The sequence below is a fragment of the Balaenoptera physalus genome, assembly GCF_965194825.1.
Source record: "Balaenoptera physalus genome assembly, chromosome: 7".
NCBI lineage: Eukaryota > Metazoa > Chordata > Mammalia > Artiodactyla > Balaenopteridae > Balaenoptera > Balaenoptera physalus.
The window spans coordinates 90472361-90493695 of record NC_138886.1 but is presented as its reverse complement, the minus strand read 5'-3'; the positions used below and the strand labels follow the sequence as shown (position 1 = coordinate 90493695).

Here is a 21335-nt window from a genome sequence, read left to right as displayed (position 1 = left end):
GAGCAATCATACGTATGTAATGAAGCCTCAATACAAACTCTGGACACCAAGGCTCAGGTGAGCTTCCCTGGCTGGTAATACACTGTACATACTACTGTCATGTATTGAGGCTAGAAGGTAACACTGTCCATGCCTCCTTGCGGAGAGATAATCTGAAGTTACATACTTGGACCCCCTCCCAGATTTGGCCCTGTGCATCTATCTCTTCCCTTTGCCTGGTTCTAGTTTTTATCCTTTCCCTATAATAAATGTAGTCATGAGTACAATAGCTTCCACAAGTTCTGTGAATCCTGCTAGCAAATTATCAGACCTGAGGGTGACTTTTGGAAACCCTCTGAACTTGCAGTTGGTGCCAGAAGTGACAATGGTCTTGTGTGAACTCTTTTGTCTGAGCTTGTAGTTGGAGCCTAACTCCTTATACTTGGGGTTAGAAGTTTTGGGCAGACTTGTGCAGGACTGTACCCTTAACCTAACTAACTCTGAGTACTGCCCAAGATGTCCCCACACTCCCACCCAGACAATATTTCCTATGTCTTCAGAAAAGGCCTAGAAGCAATGCTAAGCAAGCAGCTCAGATTTGTGGTTCCTAAATATTAACACCCTATAACAGGAAAAACAGCAGTCATTTCCATGTTTGGGGAAGAAAGAGTATACATGATAAACCTAGGACAGCTTGCAATGTCAGAAAGCAAGAATTTATCAAAGACTCAGGTCAAAAAACACAGGAGCCAATACAGCTAAAGATAAAAAAAATTTGAGCATCCAAAAGTATAACACAAATACTATAGATCAAAACACACTGAATATATTAAAGCTCAGAAAAAGAGTGGGGCAGTGGTGGGAGAAGAAGAAGGGAAAGGAAGGAAGGAAGGAAGGAAGGGAGGAAGGAAAGAGAAAGGAAAGAAAGAGGGAGGAAGGAAGGAAGGAAGGAGAAAATTTTAAAAAGTTCTCTGCCTACTGTGGGGCATTTTGCTTCTAGCCAGATCTGAATTCAAAGGGAAGGACCAACTTTCTCTAAAAATGGCTCCTGTCCTACCTAACAGGAACCCTGGATAAGAAAATACTCTCAAAAGCTGACTCCTTAATAGATAACTACAGGAGCTGGAGAAGATATTTAGAATCTAGTGGAACAAGCAAGAAGGCATCAGTGAGTTTCTAAAACTGTAAGCCTTATGAGATCCTTCTAATTTACCAAATTATTAATATTTTATGAAAGATAATCTTGAGAGGAAGACTACAGTGAAAATGAGGCAAGAGATATCAGATTGGGAAAAGATACTGGATTGGAAAGAATACCAGGTTTCTCGATAATCTTGGGTGAATAAGTTAACTTTCAAGCTTTTACCTACTAAACTTGCCCAGTCAACCTTACAGAGCAAAAAGAAGGTAATAAGACATTATAGGTAAGATCTGGTTTGTGAATCATAGGTAGTAGTACTAATATGTAATTCACATGGATGTGATTCTATCCTTGATCAGTTTCAACCAGGTACCTACACTTGCATAGAACAAGTAAAAATGACACATCTTCATTTTCACTGCTCAACTGCACTTGGTGACCAATGGATTTGAGGGCTAAGAAAAAGAAGTTAAGAATGTCTTTGAAGTTTCACATAAGGTTATCAAAACAGGAAGCTACACCTACTTGTTGATGTTGACTACCAAACCATCATGAAAGAGCCAAATGTGTTGGAAGGAGAGTGAAAAAAGCCTTCTGATAGAATGAAAGCTTCATGGACATAACTGGAAAGACAGATAAGGACCAGAACAGGAAGGATTTTATGTGTAAAGCTAAGGATTCTGAAGCATTAGATAATGGTGAGCCTTGGGGGATCCAAGCAGGGGAACATCATCAAGGGAGGAATGTGCATGAAGACAATCTTGGTGGAAGAATATAGCCTGCAGACAGGCTGTCTCATTAGATGATGAGGCCCTAAAACTAGTGAGGGGTAAAGAGACAAAGGAAAGTTATTGAAAATAAATCTCAAGTACAATAAATGTGCTTCATTAAAGAGAGAAATGCAAGTAGAAAAGAAGGCTTTCGTTTTTAATAATGTAGCAGAAAATGTTAAAGTACAATATAAAACATTAATTAAAAAAATTTTTTTTTAAAAATTAAAGAAAAAATAGCTGAGCAAGGGAAGAAAATGAGAGAAATCCACAGAGTCCAAAATATCATGAATCCCAAGAGGTAGCTGAACATTAAGATTTTCTGGTGGGCCTGGAGGCTTAAAGACTTGGCACTAATAGGCTATGAAAGTGAGAGAAGAAAAAGCCTAGGGTCTACACAAACTGGGGAGTCCAATGAAATCCCTCTCAAAAAACTGAGACCTCAAATAAGGAGCCCGTGGCAAAAGGGTAAATTTCAAAAAGATCCTTCACCACAGAAGAAAAACAGTTAAGAGAACGTTATGGGTTTAATAATGGCCTTCCAAAAGATATGACCATGCTTTAATTCCTGGAAACTGTGACTGTTACCTTTTTTGGAAAAAGGAGAAACAGACAGAAGAGGTGGCAATGAGGCAGAGATCAAAGTGAGGTAGCCACAAGGATGCCTGGAACCACCAGTAGCTGGAAGAGGCAAAGAACAAATTCTCCCCTAGAGAATATAGTCCTGCTGACACCCTGATTTCAGACTTCTGGCCTCCAGATCCGTGAGAGAATACATTTCTGTTGTCTCAGGCCACCCAGTTTTTGGTAATTTATTGCATCAGTCACAGTAAACCAATATAGAGACTTGTCCCACTTAGCCTTGGTTTGGGGAGAGATAGAACATGTCCCCATGAGAATTCTGGCCCCTTGCATGACTGGGGCCAGAACTTTCTAAACACTCTCTGTGGCCCAAAATAATTGAGTTTAAAGTGGGCCAGGGTAGACAGTGTCCCCAAAGAATTAAAGAAATGTTCCCTTAAAGTGGACATCAACTGAAACATCACGAAACAGCCAGCCAGAATCAACTTTGTCAGAACTCTAGAAAGCAATCAAACGTTTACAGCAACCAAGTGAATGTTGAATTAAAGAAAAGGCAACTTGAAAATGGCAGGAAAGATCTGTGTTTTTACTTGTGCTTTACCAGCTCCTTCCTAGCTTGGTGGTGGGCTTAAAGACAGTAGCCCGAGTTTCCAGTGTGGGACCCTGGTTCCTAGTTCCAGGAGGAAGAGAGCAAAAGTACTGCGTTTGTTCTAACCTGTCTGGGAGCTACTTGAAGGGCTTACATAAGGTGCTTGTCTCTGTTTTGCCTACTTGGAACTCACTCAGGGTGGAAAAGTGATGGGCACTGCATGAAAACCAAAGGCAAACAAAAAACCCATGGCTGCCTGGGGCAACCCACGGCTGCCTGGGGCAAAAGATTATGGATGAGACAGGCAATGGATTGCTTAAGGCCTGGGAGGAAAAGTTTGGGCAATTAGGGCATTAAAAAGTGCCTCTGTATGCTGAATAATTTAGAAAGCCACATTCATGCCCAGGGCAGTATGCATACACAGAAAGACCTGAGAAGACCCTAAGCATTTGATTCTGATAAAGGTAAAAAGCTTTTTTGGCTAATCTTCAGGGCTCAGTGAAAACAGGAAGAGAAGCCTAAGGCAGAACTGTAAACAGCCTGGCTGAGCTGAAGGAGTGGACCAGAACAGAGCCAATCTTTAAAGACTGGGAGAAGTAGGTATTTTGTTTTTAAATTTTTAGTTCCTGGAGGTCAAGGAAATCTCTTGTCAAAATAATAGCTGAACATAAGCTAAAGGAACAGAGACTTCAGGGACTACATACAACCAGGAATACAGTCTTTGTAAAAATAGTTTGGAAAAGTCATAAACAAACAGAAGACTGTAGCCTTCAACCATCAAACACAGCAAACCCTGGGGAAGAGAACCTGATTTCCAGAGTCACCACATTCAAATATCCAGTTTTCAAAGACAAAAAAAATTACAAGGCATACAAAGATATAGGAAAGTATGGCCCATTCACAGGAAAAAATAATTAACAGAATCTGTCCCTGAGGAAGCACAGATACTTGGATTTACTAGACAGACTCTAAATCAACTGTCTTAAATGGAAAATAACTGACTAATGGAAAGGTCAATGGAAACCACATACAAAGAACAAGCCAAGAAAACAATGTATCAACAAAATGAGAATATCAACAGAGAAATTATAAAAGGAACTAAACAGAAATTCTGGAGCTGAAAAGTACAATAACTGAAATTAAGAAGTCACTAGAGAAGCTTAACAGCATAATTTAGCATACAGAAGAAACAGTGAACTCGAAGATAGGACATTTGAAATCATCCAGTCTGAAGGAGAAGAAAGAAAAGAGAATGAAGAAAAGTGGACAGAGCCTAAGAGGCGTCTGAGACACAGGCCAAGTGGACCAACATACACACTATGGGAATTTCAGGAAGAAAAGAATATAAAGAATATTTGAAGAAATAATGACCAAATCTTGAATGCAGCAAGAGAGAAGCAAAATACCAGGATACTCAATAAGATTAAAAGATTAATTTCTAACCAGAAACCATGAGAGCCAGAAGGCAGTGGGACCACATATTTAAAGTGCTGAAAGAAAAAACTATCAACAAAGAATTCTCCATTTTGCAAAACAGATTTTTTTCTTCTTAATTTTTCTTCACAAATTAAGGAGCAATTAAGACATTCCCAAATAAACAGAAAGTTGAGGGAGTTCATTACTGCTAGAACTGCCCTCCAAGAAATGCTAAAGGGATCCTTCAGGTTGTAATGAAAGGATGCTAGACAGTAAGTCAAAGCCATATTGTTGTTGCATTTATTTTTAACTCCACTTTTTGTTTTCTACATGATTTAAAAGTAAATACATAGGGGGCTTCCCTGGTGGCGCAGTGGTTGAGAATCTGCCTGCTAATGCAGGGGACACGGGTTCGAGCCCTGGTCTGAGAAGATCCCACATGCCGTGGAGCAACTAGACCCATGAGCCACAACTACTGAGCCTGCGTGTCTGGAGCCTGTGCTCCGCAACAGGAGAGGACGCGCTAGTGAGAGGCCCGCACACCGCGATGAAGAGTGGCCCCCGCTTGCCACAACTAGAGAAAGCCCTCGCACAGAAACGAAGACCCAACACAGCCAAAAATAAATAAATAAATTAAAAAAAAAAAAAGTAAATACATAAAACACAGTTAAGAACTTATGCTTTGGGGAACATAATTATGAAGATATAATTTCTGACAAGAATATAAACGGGGGCAGAGCTGTATAGAAGCAGAGTTTTTGTATGTTATTGAAGTCAAACTGGTATCAATTCAAGTTAAATTGTTATAAATTTAGGATGCTAATTGTAATCCCCATGGTAAACACTAATGTCTTAAAAAACACACACAAAAGGAAGTAAAAAAAGAAAACAGTAAACTGCAAAAAATGAACTGAATACAAAAGGTGGCAGTAATGGAGGAAATGAGGACAAAAAAGGTACAAGGCTTCTAGAAAAAAATTCCCAGTAAAATGGCAGAAGTTCTTCCTCATCAGTAACTATTTTTTTTCTTTTTAACCAAAGCCTAACTGACCCAGGGAAAGGGAAATACCCACCTCTAGCCCCCTTTACCTTCCTTTCTTACCTGAAGAGGAAAAATTTTAAAGCTGAGTAACACCTGTGAGGGTCACAGCCCAGAGGCACAGGTTTACTAAAGACTGAGAACTAATCATAAAATTATAGAACACTTCCCCCACTTCTCCTCCCCCCATACTTTACTACAACATCATATGGGCTCCTGTATGATAATAGGGCATTACAGCTGAAAGAATGGGCAAAGCTCCAACCATATTTAAAAAGGAATCTCTAGGGAAAACATAAGACAACAGAAGGAAATTTGAGCCTCTGGAACCTACAGCAACAGTAAACAATAAACACAGCCTAACTCCTAGCCAGATAAACATAAAACCTTACAATAAAGGCCTATTTACCTCAGTTCCTTTTCCCCAGTACATCATGTACTGCTATTAACCAAATACTACAAGGCATTCTAAAAAGGAAAAAACACAGTAGGAAGAGACAAAGCAAGCAACACAACCAGACTCAGATATGGTAGAGATTTTGAAATTATCAGATTGGGAATTGAAAATAACTGGGATTAATGTTAAGGACACTAATAGAAAGGGTGGACAACATGCAAGAACAGATGGGTAATGTAAGCAGAAAGATGGAAATTCTAAGAATTAAAAGGAAATGCTAGAAATCAAAACTCTGTAACAGAGATGAATAATGCATTATACCAAAAAATTTATACCCAGGCACAGCATATTCAAACTGCAGAAAATTAAAAGACTAACTTTGGAAAAGATAATGCTTAGCAACTTTCCACCAGTGCTAGGAGACACAAATCTTGACTCAGAAAGTCCAATAAATCCCAGGCTTTAGGCTGAATAAATAAAAGGATGAAATGGTAAAAGGTTTATGAGTTGGGATGACAAGAAGGATGGCTATAAACAGAAAAACCCAGATCCCATCAGGGGAAGCTGTTTGAGGAAATGATTCCAGTGGCAGCAGCATTAAAATGAACACCCATGTGTAACAGGGAATCGAATATAGAACAGAACTCGGGGGAGGGCTAAAATGTCACTAGAGAAGTTGTCAGAACAGCCACAGAAGCTGAAATCACAGTACTGGATGATATAAGTGGGAGAAAGAGAAAACATATGCTCGAAGACACTAGCCTGTGCCTTATCCTGACTCTCTGTTTTCTGAATTATGGAATGGAGAATATGTCAACTAATGACCTAGCTCTTCACATTTTTATGCAGCTCACCGAGAAAAGGTATGCTTTATAAGTTGTAAAGGAGGAAGTACAATGTCAGTTATGTTTCCTTCAAGCTGTTATTTTAAAATTCAGTGATCATTTTGATTCTCGGGGAAGAGGACAATTTTAGGACCAGCAAATAAGCTAATTTACCTAGAAGCATGTATTTTAACATACCAATATAATTTTTAGATTATTTCCAAAGCAAAAAAGTAATCATCCTTTTAATTATTTTTTTTCTTATTATCTATTTTATACATATCATCCTTTTAATTATTATTATTTTAACATTTATAGTATGACAAATTTCTGGAGAAAGAGCAAAAAAAGAAAAAAAGATAATAGTACTATCTCTTACACATATAATTGATGGCATCACAATATATTTTCAATAAAATAAAAACAAAAATGAAAAACAATTAGCATGTTCTATAATCTCCTCACCTTCTGTTTGAGCCTCATTCAAAAACAGTTTTAGCTTCCTGCTCCGAAGGCCAAACACCTTGGCTGTTTCATACAGAAGACCTTGGTGGGTCAGTCCATTCTGCCCTAGTGGATTTTCAAGCAGGAGAGTGCCTACTGTTCCCATTAAACACTCTACAGGAAAAAAAAAACCCAAAATGGATTAAATCCTGAGAGTTCACCCTCTAGCTAGTGGATCCCTAATGGAGGTAGTGAGTAGACAGTTCTAATGGGTAGAGCTAAAGGCTTTGAAAGCCAGCAGTGGGTACAAGAGCAAGAGTGGGATTAATTGTACAGTCTGCAAAAACAGTCTTAAATATTTCACAGGGGGAAAGGAGAAAGGGAAGAAGAAAAAACAACTAGTATAAAAGCCCAGTAGTTTAGGGAAGAGATATTCAGTAAACAGTCAAATGAAGAGCCTGAAGACAGTAATAAATGTGCACAATGAGGACCCTAAAATATCAAGGAAAAATAAGTATCGATCTAGTCTGTTGATTAAGGCATGGATATGTACAACAGTTCTCAGAACATTTTCCAAGAAAAAAAGAAGGCAAAATTTAAGACTACAATGTTCTGACATTTAAACAGTTCAGCTTCATTTAGCTGTAATTTTTACCTAACCAATTTACCTCATTTCCTGCCCATGTCAGATGGAGGGGTGTTTCTACATAAATACACCAAAAGAAACAAGCCGTGAGTATTCCCCAAAGAAGTGTTGGAGTCTACATTTTAAATTACTAAGTTGAAGCTGACTTAAAAAATCCATATAAATCAGAGATATTGAACATTAAAGGAAATCTTAACATCTAGCACACCATAACCTGCCTGCTGAGGGTGTTCACAGCTGGGGGAGGCACGCACCTTGTGGGTCTGCATTCAAGAGCTGTAGGTTGATATATTGACAGAGAAGAGTACTAGGACTGTCGACCACAGAGGGAGTTGATCCTGCAGCCACACAAAGTGTTTTTCCACTAAGACTCAGTAAGTTGGTTTGGTTTTTTATTTCTAAAAATAACAACAAAACAATCATTCTTTCAGGGGGAAAGTTCAGAGCTGAAGTCATTCACTTTTTCCTATTTAATTATTAAACTATCATGTATCTTTACAGTGATGCTTTCCACTTTATTTCTATTTATCAAAGGATACTGTCTTTTCTACAAAATCAGGCTTTAATGACATGCAAATAGTAGGAAATCTTAATGTTGCAAAATAGCATAATATTCATAACTTATAAGGCAAATTGTTTTTTCCCCTTTTAGTATTTTTCCTCCATATTATAGCTCCTTTTAAAATTTCCTCCTATATCAGAATCCTAAACTTTACCATGAAAAGAACGCTTATATTAAAAAAAGATAATTATGATCAGAAGATAAGTTGACTAATGAACATATGTGGAAAAGAGCAAGACACACAGAACACACACAGTGTAATTTCATTTATATACAATTAAACATTGCTTAGGGTAGAAGATGAGTTACAGCCACTATGCCACTAAAGGTTAAGGTGGGGCTCAGGCATTACTCAGCTTTCACAGGCTGCCGCCTGCTGGGTCAGAGGGGACAATGAGCTAGACATATGTGAGTTCCAGTATGTCCCTGCTTCTTATTCTACAGTGACTTGAGATAGAGATCCAAACTGTCCACTGACTTACTTACCAGCTCCCCTTGGTGGATCCTGGTCAGAGATTTTTCTCAGAGCCCCCAGTGAACCATCTGTCTTCCAAACCTTAACTTCCTCAGTTTCCCCACATCATGTTTGCTTCCCTTATCCAGCCCTTAACAGATAAAACAGCAAATGGCTGTCCACAGTGTTTCTATCAATTTACAATCCAACAGGGAATGACAGTTCCTATTACATAATATCCCTGACATCTGATACTATGAAATTTTTCTAGTTTTTGCCAATTCGGTTACATGTGATAGTACCTCATTGTGGTTTTTCCTATTGAGGTTCACCAATTTTCCCTTTATTTATTGGCCATTTAGATTTCTTCTTTTAAGCTACTGATATTTAAAAGTTTCTGAAAATGAACATTCAGGTTTGTTGATGGTATTAGTTTCCTTTGTCTAATGTAAGAATCACAAACTGGGGAGGGAGGTGGGGTGGGGTGGGTGGGACGGTTTAAAACAACAGAAATTTATTGTCTCACAGTTCTCTGTAGGTGAGAAGTCCAAAATCAAGGTGTCAGTAGGGCCATGCTCCCTCTGAAGCCTGTAAGGGAATCCTTCTTTTCCTCTTCCTAGTTTCTGGATGTTCCCAGCAATCTTTGGTGTTTCTTGGCTTGCAGGATTGCCTAATTCCAATTTCTGCCTTTGTCACCACATAGCCTTCTCCCTCTTTGTTTATGTCTTCACATGGCCCTCTTCTTATAAGGACACCAGTCATATTGGAGTAGTGCCCACCCTACTCCAGTATTACCTTAACTAATTATATCTGCAATGAACCTATTTCCAAAGAAGGTCACATTAGATGGTACTGGGGGTAAATATAAGGACTTCAACACATCTTGGGGTAGAGGTGGGGGATTGGGTGGTGATGTCACAATTCAACCCATGACAGTGGGAGGAAATGTACTTATAATTCTTCAAAATTTTATTTAGGCTTGTCTCATTGAGAATCTGGATTTAGCAAGACGCAGACACTATGTTTAATAAAGTTAAAACACAACAGGGAAGTCTCTGAAGCCTAGAATGCATCACATGGCTAACAGGAAAGGGTAGGATTAGAACCTTCATCTCCTAGTAAGTCTAGTGTTCTTTCAGCCATATCACACAAAGAAGGCACAAAGAGACACTTGCAGGCAGGCACTACTGTAGAGGCTGGCCCTGACCCAGAGTCAGGAAAAAGGCAAAGGTTATGTTACCAAATTAAGATCCTCAATGATCAATCTCGTGTCAAAGGACATAGATGAATATCTTTTGACTTTCTACATACCTGTTTCACCATGGAAGACAGCCAGCTCTGTATTTTTTACACCAAAAATGCTAGTAACAACACTCTTCAGCTTTAAAAGGTCCAACCTATTATCTCCTTTTGGATTTTCCAGAAGTAGTACTCCACCTAAAAAGCCAAAAATATAAGTGAAACTGAAGAAAAAAAAAGTTAAATTTGAATAAAAAGTCAAGGGAAACACATCATTTGTATATTTTCTTTGGTAAATGTCTTTTCCCATTTTCTAATTAGATCTAAAAAAAACTGTTGAGTTTTGAGACTTCTTCATATATTCTAGATACATCCTTTGTTGGATATGCAGTTTGCAAAGATCTTCTCCTAGTCTGTAGCTTGTTTTTTCATCCTTTTCACAGGATCTTTCACAAAGCAGAATTTAAAATTTTGAAGAAGTTCAATTTATCAGTTTTTCTTTTTATGGATTGGACTTTTGGTATAAAGTCTTAAAAACTCTCTGCCTAATCCTGAATTCTAAAAATTTTCTGTTTTTTCCTAAATGTTTTATGTTTTTTTCTTTTTATACATTTATTTATTTAATTTATTTATTTCTGACTGCATTGGGTCTTCGTTGCTGCACGTGGGCTTTCTCTAGTTGCGGGAGTGGGGGCTACTCTTCGTTGCGGTATGCAGGCTTCTCATTGAGGTGGCTTCTCTTGTTGCAGAGCACGGGCTCTAGGTGCGCGGGCTTCAGTAGTTGTGGCGCACAGGCTTAGCTGCTCTGCGGCATGTGGGAACTTCCTGCACCAGGGCTAGAACCCGTGTCCCTTGCATTAGCAGGCGGATTCTTAACCACTGAGCCACCAGGGAAGCAAGTCTGTGATCCCTTTTAAGTTAGTTTTTGTAGAAGGTGTAAGACTTAGGTCTAGGACATTTTTTTGCATGTGGATATCTAACTGCCTAGTACCATATAATGAAGACTACTCAATTAAGTTGCTTTTGCTCCTTTCTCAAAAATCATCTGGCCACATTTTGTGGTCTATTGTGAGTCTATTTCTGTATTCTGTATCTGTGACAATGATTTTTGTGTCTATTCTATGCTCATGACACACAAGTCTTCAGATAAGTCTTGAAGTTGGGTAGGGTGATTTCTCCCACTATATTCTTATTTTTCCAAAGTGTTTTAACTATTTTATTTTTTTTCTCTTTCAAGAAAATCTGGCTATATCTACAACAAAATATTGCTGAGATTTGACAAGACTGAGTTAAACTTATATATTAACTGGGGGAGAACTGACACGTTTATTATATTGAATTTTCCAACCCATGATTACAGCATGTCTCTCCATTTATTTATTTATTTAAATTTATTTATTTATTTATTTATTTTTGGCTGCGTTGGGTCCTCGTTGCTGCACGCAGGCTTTCTCTAGTTGTGGCGAGCGGGGGCTACTCTTCGTTGCAGTGCGTGGGCTTCTCATTGCGGTGACTTCTCTTGTTGCGGAGCACAGGCTCTAGGCACGTGGGCTTCAGTAGTTGTGGCACGTGGGCTCAGCAGTTGTGGCTCATGGGCTGTAGAGGGCAGGCTCAGTAGTTGTGGCGCGTGGGTTTAGTTGCTCCGCGGCATGTGGGATCTTCCCAGACCAGGGCTTGAGCCCGTGTCCCCTGCATTGGCAGGCAGATTCTTAACCACTGCGCCACCAGGGAAGCCCCTCTCCATTTATTCTGATCTTTGGTTTTTTCATCATTATTTTGTAGTTTTTGGCATAAAAGTCCTGTACCTGTTTTATTAGATTTATACCGAAGTATCTCTTTTTTGAGCAATTGTAAATGGTATTACATTTTAAATTTCATTCTCCATGTGTTTATTGCTAGAATATAAAAATTAATTTTTGTATGTTTATCTTATATCCTGTGAATTTAATGAAAAACTTTTTCTTTTTATAAGCAATATGATTTTTTAAAAAGTAATATGATTTTATTCAATTACTTTGGAAACAAACCTTCCCAATTAAAGTTTAAACCCAAATGGTATATAAAACTAGACAAAATACTTTAAAATAATATAAAGATCATTTGTAGTTTTTTCCTCATAACATGAATGCTTTCAGTCAGACAGTAAATTACAAACCATATCACATCATGTTGATGTAGATGATAAATTGTGGTTGCATTTGAAATCAATCCTGGGAAAATAATCTTGTTGGAGTTGTGAACTCTTCCTAGTTGTTTGGTCAGTTGGTCCAGAAAGGAGCAGTATTGAAGTCAGCAGATGGGGCAGCTAGGCCCCAACTGTTTTGTCACTGCTCATTCTGCTGGCCTTCTGTGACTAAAGCTGACAAAAAACCCTGGCCCTGTTGACATTTCTTATGCACATCCTCTGTTCCTGCGACTAATTCCTTCCACAGGATCACCTGTCTCCACCTAAGACAGGCAGAATGTTGGCAATGATGGACCAGCTCACAGGCCACACATCACTGAACTTGTGCAGCAGTGTAGAGGACCACGTATTGCCCGAGGTATCATCACAGGTCCAAATGGATACACAAACATCCTGGGAATAGCTGGTAACAGTGCTGGTGGGCAAAGCAATGGAGGGGTCCCAGGATACATCTCAGTCTGTAGATTCCTTGCAATTTTCTATGTAGGCAATCATGTCACCTTCAAATAGAAACAGTTTTATTGCTTCCCTTCTGATCTGCATGCCTTTTCTTTTCTGTTCTTTTTTTTCTTTTCTTGCCTCATTCTACTGGCAAGAACTTCTAATGCAATGCTGAATAAGAGTAATGAGAACAGGTATCCTTGCCTTGGTTCTGATCTTACACAGAAGACATTCAATCTCTTCCAATTAAGTATAATGTTAACTATAGGTTTTTTACACATATGCTCATTATCAAGTTGATGAAGTTCCTCTACCTATTTTTCTGACAGTTTTTTTTTTATCATGAATGAACACTGAATTTTGTCAAATGCTTTTTCTAACTGGTATAATCTTATAAGCTTTTAATCTGTTAACATGGTAGATTATACTGATTGGTTTTTGAATACTGAACCAGCCTTGTAACCTTGGAATAAACCTCATGTGTTATGATACATAATTCTTTGTATATACTGCTATATTCAATGTCATGATTTTTTGGTAAGAATTGTACATTTATATGCATGAGAGATATTTGTAGTTTTCTTTTTTTGGTATTGTTTGTATCTGGTTTTAGTGTCAATACTTTATTATGGAATAAAGTGAGTTAGGGAGTATTCCTTCCTCTTCTATTTTCTGGAAGATCTGTGTAGAACTGGTGTTTATTCTTTTAAAGTCTGGTTGAATTCTCTAGCAAAACCATTTGGATCTGGATTTCTTGAGAGTTTCATTACTTTTTAAAAATTGCCATCTCTTTTATGTTTTTCCTCAGTTTCCCTTCCTCCCTTTCCCAAGACTTATTATGAACTTTGTTTTTCAAGTCCATGTTCTCATATTTCATAATTCTATATGTTTATTAACAATGTGTAATGATGTATTTTTAAAATTTACATGAATGCTCGCTATTGTATATTTAATTGTGAAACTTGCTTTTTTCATTGAAAATGTTTTTTAAATATAGAAAAATTTATACATAGAGACATGTCTATGTCCTTTTTGATGGACATCTGTATTGTGCAACACCATCAGTGATGGCATTAAACTCAACTAGAAAATCAAATTTACAATCAAATTTTCTAGGGAGCTTTAAAATTATGAATTCAATCTCCTTAATAGCTATAGGGCTACTGAAATTATCTATTTCATATGAGTGAGTTGAGGCAGTTTGTGCTTTTTGAGAAACTGGTTCATTTCATCCAAGTTGTCAAATTTATGTGTAGAGAGTTATTCACAGTATTTGCTTATCTTTTTGACTTCTGCAGTCTGTATTGATGTCCTATTTTATTCTTTTTTTTTTTGATGTACAGTAAACTTTTACTATTTTATTCTTTTTTTTAAAAAAAATTTTATTTATTTATTTAGTTTTGGCTGTGCTGGGTCTTCGTTTCTGTGCTAGGGCTTTCTCTAGTTGCGGCAAGCGGGGGCCACTCTTCATCGCGGTGCGCGGGCCTCTCACTATCACGGCCTCTCTTATTGCGGAGCACAGGCTCCAGATGCGCAGGCTCAGTAGTTGTGGCTCACGGGCCTAATTGCCCTGCAGCATGTGGGATCTTCCCAGACCAGGGCTCGAACCCGTGTCCCCTGCACTGGCAGGCAGATTCTCAACCACTACGCCACCAGGGAAGCCCACTATTTTATTCTTGATATTGGTAAATAGTGTTTTCTTTGGTTCTATGTCAGTCTCACTAGAGGTTTACTGATTTTATTAATTTTTTCAAAGAACCACATTTTTTGTTTTATTATCTTTATTGTTCTATTTTCAATTGCTTTGATTTCTGCTCTTATTTTTATTTTCCTTCTTTCTGCTTACTTTGTTTTTTTAGATTCTTGAGGTTGGAACTTAGATTATTGATTGAAACTTTCTTCTTTTCTAATGTTAGTCTTCAGAGATACAAATTAGCTGTAATCCACATATTTTGATACTGTATTTTCCTTTTCATTCAGTTTTACGCATTTGTTTTTCCTTAACACTTTTTCCCCGATCATGGATTATTTAGAAGTATGTTTTTTAGCTTTCAAATGTCCTGAGATTTTGCTTTTACCTTTCTGTTATTGATTTGTAGTTTGATTCCACTGTGGTCAGAGAACATACTCTATATGATTTCAACTCTTTAATTTGATTAGGTTTATTTTAAGGCCTAGGCTATAATATACCTTGGTAAATGGGAACTTGAATAGTATGTGTAGTCTGCTGCTATTAGGTGGGGTGTTCCATAAATGCTGATTAGATTCTGATTTTCTGTCTAACTGTTCTCTCAAACTATAATTAAGGATTTTTCTGTTCTTGTTCAAGGTCTAACAGTTTTTGTTTTACGTATTTAAGCAGCTCTGTTGTTAGGTACATATACCTTTAGGATCATTATATTTTCCTTTGGGTTGACATTGTATCATTATTTAATATCATTGGTAATTTTCTTTGCTATACAGTGTACTCATTGAAATGAACACAGACACCCTGCTTTGAGTAATGCTTGCATGGTATATCCTATTCTAGCCTTTTACTCTCAACCTACCTATTTTGTTATATTTAAGGACTTTCTTGTACGCAGCAAAAAGCTGGGTAATGTGTTTTTATCACTCTGCCAATCTCTATTAATTGATGTATTTACACCATTTACATTTAGTGTAATTACTGATGTTAAGTATAAGCCTTCCATTTTATTTTCTGCTTTGTATTTGTTCTACTTTCTTTTTCCATGCTTCCTGTGGGATACTTGAACATATTCTAGAATTCCATTTTTATTTGCTTAGTGTTTTTGTATGTATCTTTTAGTGTAGGCTTTTATAGTGGTTGTATTAGGTGGTACACTATATATACATAACCACTGGTGCTGACATTTTACCAGTCTGAGAGAAGTGTAGAAATCTTAACTCCCTTTACATCCCTTTGCTCTTCCCTATTTATAACTATCTTGAATATTCCTTGCATATGCATTTAGAGGTTTTAAGTTTTTGCTGCAACCATCAAACATAATTTTAAAAATTCAAGAAGACAAGTCTGTTGAATTTATCTATATTTTGACTCTTTCAATTTTTTTTCCCTCTGTTCTGATGTCCCTAGATTTCCTCTTTTATCATTTTCTGTTTTAAGAATTTCCTCTAGCTATTCTTTTAGAGTAAGTCTTGCTAGTAACAAATTCTTTTAGTTTTCCTTCATTTGAGAATGTCTTGATTATCCCTTTACCTTGAAAGATATTTTTGCTTGATATAAAATTGTGGGTTGACAATACTCATCTTTTAGCATTTGAGAAATGTTGTCCATTCATCTTCTGACCTCTACTGATTTCTAATGAGAAATCCAGTATGATTCAAATTGTTTTTCCCCTAGAAGTTAGGTATTGCAACATCTCTGTCACTGCTTTCAAGATGTTTTCTTTGCCTTAAGTTTTCAGAAGTTTTACTATGTTATGCCTGATGCAAATTCTTTTGGATTTATCCTGTATGGTGTTTTCTTAGCTTCTTGAATCTGTAGGTTTATGTGTTTTGCCAAATTTAGGAAGTTTTCAGACATTATTTCTTTGAATACTTTTTCAGTCCTGTCTTCTCTTCCTTCCAGAATGCAGTGACAAGAATATTAAACTTTTGTTATTATCTCACAGATCCTTCAGGCTCTGTTCATTTTTTTCAGCTTTTCTGTTTTTAACTCTGTTATTCAGAATGGGTAGTTTCTATTGTTATTTCTCCCTGTTTATGGATTCTTTCCTATCTCTTCTATTCTGTTGTTGAGCCCATCCCGCTGAGTTTTTGCATTTTAATTACTGTATTTACCAGTTCTACTATTTTAATTCTATTCTTTATATCTTTTACTTGTTTGCTGAGGCTATTTTTCACTTGTTTCTATTGTGTTTGTAATTGTTCTGTGAAGCATTTTTATTATGGCTGCTTTACATTCTGTCAGATAATGTCAACATTTCTGTCATGTTAATGTTCCTATGTATTGACTGTCTTTTTTAATTCAGTTTAAGATCTCCCAGTTCTTGGTATAATGAGTAATTTTCAGTTAAAACCTGGACATGTTAGGCATTATGAGACTCTGGTTCTTATTTACATCCTCTATTTTAGTTGACTTTGTTTGACATTATACTGGCGAGGGAAAGGGAACACTGCTTCATCACTGCTTAGTGAGAGAAGTCCGGGTTCCCTATTTAGCTTGCATTGACACTGAGGTCAGGACTCCTTGTTACTTCTGGGGCGGGGGTGGGGGGGGTGGTGAGGGGTAAGGTGATGCAAGAAAGGAGTTCCTGCTCTCCTCTAGACCTCCACTAATACCTCCCCTGGCCACAAAGAGTAGGAATGCCTCCTTACTGCTCCCCATGTGGCCTTCACTGACATCTTGACAGGGTGGTGGGATATGTGGCCTCACTACTGCTGGGCAGTGGTGAGGGGAAGGGATGCCTTGTTACTGCCTGATGGGGATAGAAGTTTAGGCTCTCCACGTGGTCTTCAATGACACTACTGGGCAAAAGAGCTTGTTATCACCCAGGTAGGATGAAAGTCCCAGCTCACTGCTTGGTCTTCTTTGACACCACCATGGCAGTGAGGGCTTGAGGGTCCTCAGCCTGGCAAAGGTCTAGGTTCCCCACTTGGCTTTTGCTGGTGTGAATGGTAGTAGAGCCTAGTTTCTTCTGTCTTGCTTGGGTGGAGTAGAGCAGTTACTGTCTGGAATTTTTTTGTCTTGCTAGGTTGCCACTCTCCTGGTCCCACCTGCAGAAAGCAGGATTTTGTTGGGGTATTTACATCCATGCCCACTGGCATTTCCAGGTTGCCAGCTTCTTCGGCTCCAAGCCTGGGATACATGAAGCAAAAAGAAAAACCAGGGAACTCTCCACTGTTTTCTTACTTGTTCCCAAGATCCCTAGTTGGTCTGCCTTCTTCCCTCCACTAGTCTTCTTATGCTTGTTTTTATATATCATGTCTGGGGTGTTTAGCTGTACTTTGTGGGAGGAATAGGGAAAAGTATGTCTACTCCATCTTTCTAGGAGTGCTAGTTCACTCACTTACTTTTGTGGATTCATTTTTATGACAATTAGAAAGAAAAAGTTATCCAATTTTACCAATTCTCTTGTAATAGCCTTAAAAACATTCATAGGCTTAATTAAAAAATAAAATACAAACAATGGAGTTCACTCTTACCTTGCTCACTGCCATCTGTACAAATGTTAAGATTGACATATGCACAAGCAGGGCCAGGCATGGAAGATCCTCTGGTGAGTGTAATTTCCAGGTCAGACCCTTTTAACTAAGCACATGAGAATATGTGACCAGGTAACTGTAGCATCTGACCACAGTGTCGAATAAGAGCTCTATACAATTCTGAGAGCATATTCAATCTCAACACTAAAACAGTGAAGAGCTACAATTTTTCCCCTCTTTTTCCCTTGTTCCTTAAAAAACATGCAAAATAGAAAATGAATCCATCTTGTAACTTGTGCCACTGAAAAGACAGTCACATTCAGGTCCTGCTTTTCTATTCCATTTGTCCCATACAAAGTAGAACAAGACAAGGAACATATGCCTAAATAAATGACTAACTGATATAGAAAAGAATTTTTATCAGACATACTTCTGAATCACTGACCAATACCTTTCATGTCTTGGTCAGATTTTCAGAGTTACATCTAAAACGTAAGAACAGGAAATGAAATTGTATTTTTATGTATAACCTACTACCATAAAAGTAAACTGCTTTACAAGTCAATTGCTCTTTATGTTTAACAGTAAGCACCAGAATCCACAATACTGACTTTTATAGTTTTAGATAAAACAGCACCATACAGTCATCTAACCTGGCAATTCTTATGTATATCCTAGTTACCTTCCCAAAGAGAACAGCTCTAATTTCCTTTTTTTCTCTTCTGGACTCTACTCACTATCTCCAGAGCAATACTTCAGGACTGTGTACTATACTAATTGCTACCGGGGGACAGAATATCGAGATATAACTACATAAACTTAACATAAAATCTAATCCTAAATCTCTTAATGTTCAACAGAACTCAGAACTCACCTGCATTTTTTCTTGAATAAGGATTTCATCTGATGTAGGAACTGGATATGGTTTTAAAGGAGACTTTATGGTGGCAAATATGAACTCTGTGTGGCTTTTGATAACATTATTCAGATACTTTCCCTCAGATTTTGCTTTATAATAAACTGTTATTTCATCAGTTGGAACCAGATTGCACTGAAAGCACATGGAGAAAATTTAAAAGGGAAGCACATTTGTCAATTAAAATGTAAGGCGCTGTTAAACAGGGCTGACAATCCCACACTGAATCATTATGGAAGGGTACAGTATCCTGACCAATTCTCTGAAAAAAGGAGTGATCAAGTAACAACTCATAAAGCTCTGAACTGAGACAGAGGTTACAAGTATCCCATTATCTGCTGGAGTGGCCACCTCAGACACTGAACTACAGGTCTCAGAAACCTGGCCAGAGGAGGAGGACTTGTGGGAGTCCTCCTTGGGACAGAAGCTCCCTGGCTCTCTCACCCAGTAGGGGCAGGCAATATGTTCTGTGCACCTGTCCTGGCTCCCAACTTCTGAATGAGGAAGAACCACCTCACTCTGTCCAGATCCAACAATCTCTCCCTGAGCTAGGCGTCCTTCCACACTGACTGCATCTCTGCCCTTCCTCAGAGACACTCGCTGTCAGCTCTGATGACCTTATGTGCCAGTCACGAGGACTATCTATCCAGAAGATGGTTTTGTGGAAGCCCTGAAGAACTGAAAAAGGAGGACAAGGAGCACATGTTAGCTGAAAGCTACTGATCAGAGAAACAAAAGAGCCACATCCAGCTTGGGAGTGAACAAGGAGAGAAAGGAAGTGGCCTACGTTTCCTAAAGAGTACAATCTGAATGGACCACAGATCAGTAACTAATCATCATTATTGAATTACTATGGCTTATATTACCTGCCTCTCCTCTCCTCCCCTAAAACCAAAACAAATACCAAACAAAAAACCAAAACAAAACTCCCAAACAGTAGCTTGTTCTTAATCTGACAAGCTGACCTTTTTTCGAAGTTTCTGGATACGATTGATGACTTCCCGAGCCACTCCTTCATCCACCATTGACTGGTCAGGGGTGATGTCTAAGAGAACCAAAGCCTGTAGGAATGAATGGTGCACACCATGACAATCAAATATAGAAAAACGGTTCTTTCAAACCCAGCAAAATGGTGTTTAAATTCTCAGAAGTCTATAATGCAGCACTCTTTAGTCACACAACTGAGCCAAAGACAAAATTAACGTAGTTTCTTTATGTTTGGGTCCTCCTTTGTAAACAGCTATTCTTTCATCTCTGGAGAAAGGTGAGACTTTTCATTTTTCTTCTGTAGGGTGCTGCTCACAGGAGATGTCCTGAGACCGACTTTCAAGAGAGTCTCTCATGTAACTCTGCTTTTTGTCTATCTAATGAACCATATCAACTCTTCTAATAAATAAAATCACCAATCATGAAGCTCTTACAGCAGCACAACTTTTCACAATGGATCCACCATAAACAAGTGGACTGAAGAGCTCAAAGCAGCCATCTCTGTTGTTTTCTTTAACCATGACTCTATTCTTTGGTTTGTTGGTGTGATTCAAGACACAATTTCTACAATGGACCACCATACTTTTTTATATGGTTTAGTTTAAATTGCCACCTTCTTGTCAACTTTATCTACTTTTTTATCTCATTGGTTATAAAGGCTGTCAGTGATGATGTGGTAATAATGACAGTGTCCCTTCTATTATAAGAGGGGAATATACGTATAAATTAGGCATCATCCCCATTTACGTTTTTGAGGACACTCAATCAGAGAAGTTAACAAACTTGCTCCACTTCATGAAGGCACAGGAGGCAAACTGGAAGTGGATAATGTGTCATGGCAGGGCAACCATGGCCCACAATACACAAATCATGTCAAGAAACTCAGAAGCATCACAGACAACACTTCCTTAAGTATAGACGACTTCAGGACTCTCTAATTTGGCTGTAATCAGAAAGGACTGCACCCTCTCACTGTTTACAAATCTCCTTCCCTGGCCCCAATTCCTTCTTTCCTAGTTTCCTCACCTTTGGCTCCTTACCACTGTCTGCCCACATGGAGTTCTGTCTACATCATATTTAAGACTCTGTGTATGGGAATTCCCTGGTGGTCCAGTGGTTAGGACTCGGTGCTTTCACTCCTGGGGATCTGGGTTCAATCCCTGGTCGGGGAATTAAGATCCCGTAAGCCACATGGCACGCCAAAAAAAAAAACCAAAAAACCCTGTGTAAAGGCTCGAGGAGGCTGGCTTGCCTCATACGAGGTACTCCCCATCTTCCCCTGTATGTGGCATATTAAGCACAGAGGGACTCCAGCAGGTCCCTCACTCTCACAATGGAGACCTTACAACCTATCTGCCTGGAGAAGACTGGTCAAGAGTGAAGAGAGATGCTATGATCCATTACAACAAAAAAACACAGACCCCAGAATGCAAAACTGCTTGTACATCCTCTTCAAGGGGTGCTCTCTAACCACCCCCACTGCTACCCCAGACTTCAAATAGGAGCACTTATTTCTACTAGATAACTTATCAAGTAGAGTAATACGAATTGACTT

General features: G+C 38.3%; 1 protein-coding gene across 5 annotated transcripts in view; it reads right to left on the bottom strand.

The window, feature by feature from the left end:
• IARS1 (isoleucyl-tRNA synthetase 1) overlaps positions 1-21335 on the bottom strand; it is a 94906-nt gene that overhangs the window by 16010 nt on the left and 57561 nt on the right. For all 5 annotated transcript variants that reach the window (XM_082469596.1, XM_082469594.1, XM_082469593.1 and 2 more), the window contains exons 28-33: positions 19759-19854; positions 18752-18928; positions 17878-17983; positions 10155-10280; positions 8082-8225; positions 7203-7355 (exon numbers count right to left, since the gene is read on the bottom strand). In XM_082469596.1, coding sequence (XP_082325722.1) covers positions 7203-7355; positions 8082-8225; positions 10155-10280; positions 17878-17983; positions 18752-18928; positions 19759-19854 — 802 coding nt within the window. The remainder of the gene's footprint in view (positions 1-7202; positions 7356-8081; positions 8226-10154; positions 10281-17877; positions 17984-18751; positions 18929-19758; positions 19855-21335) is intronic.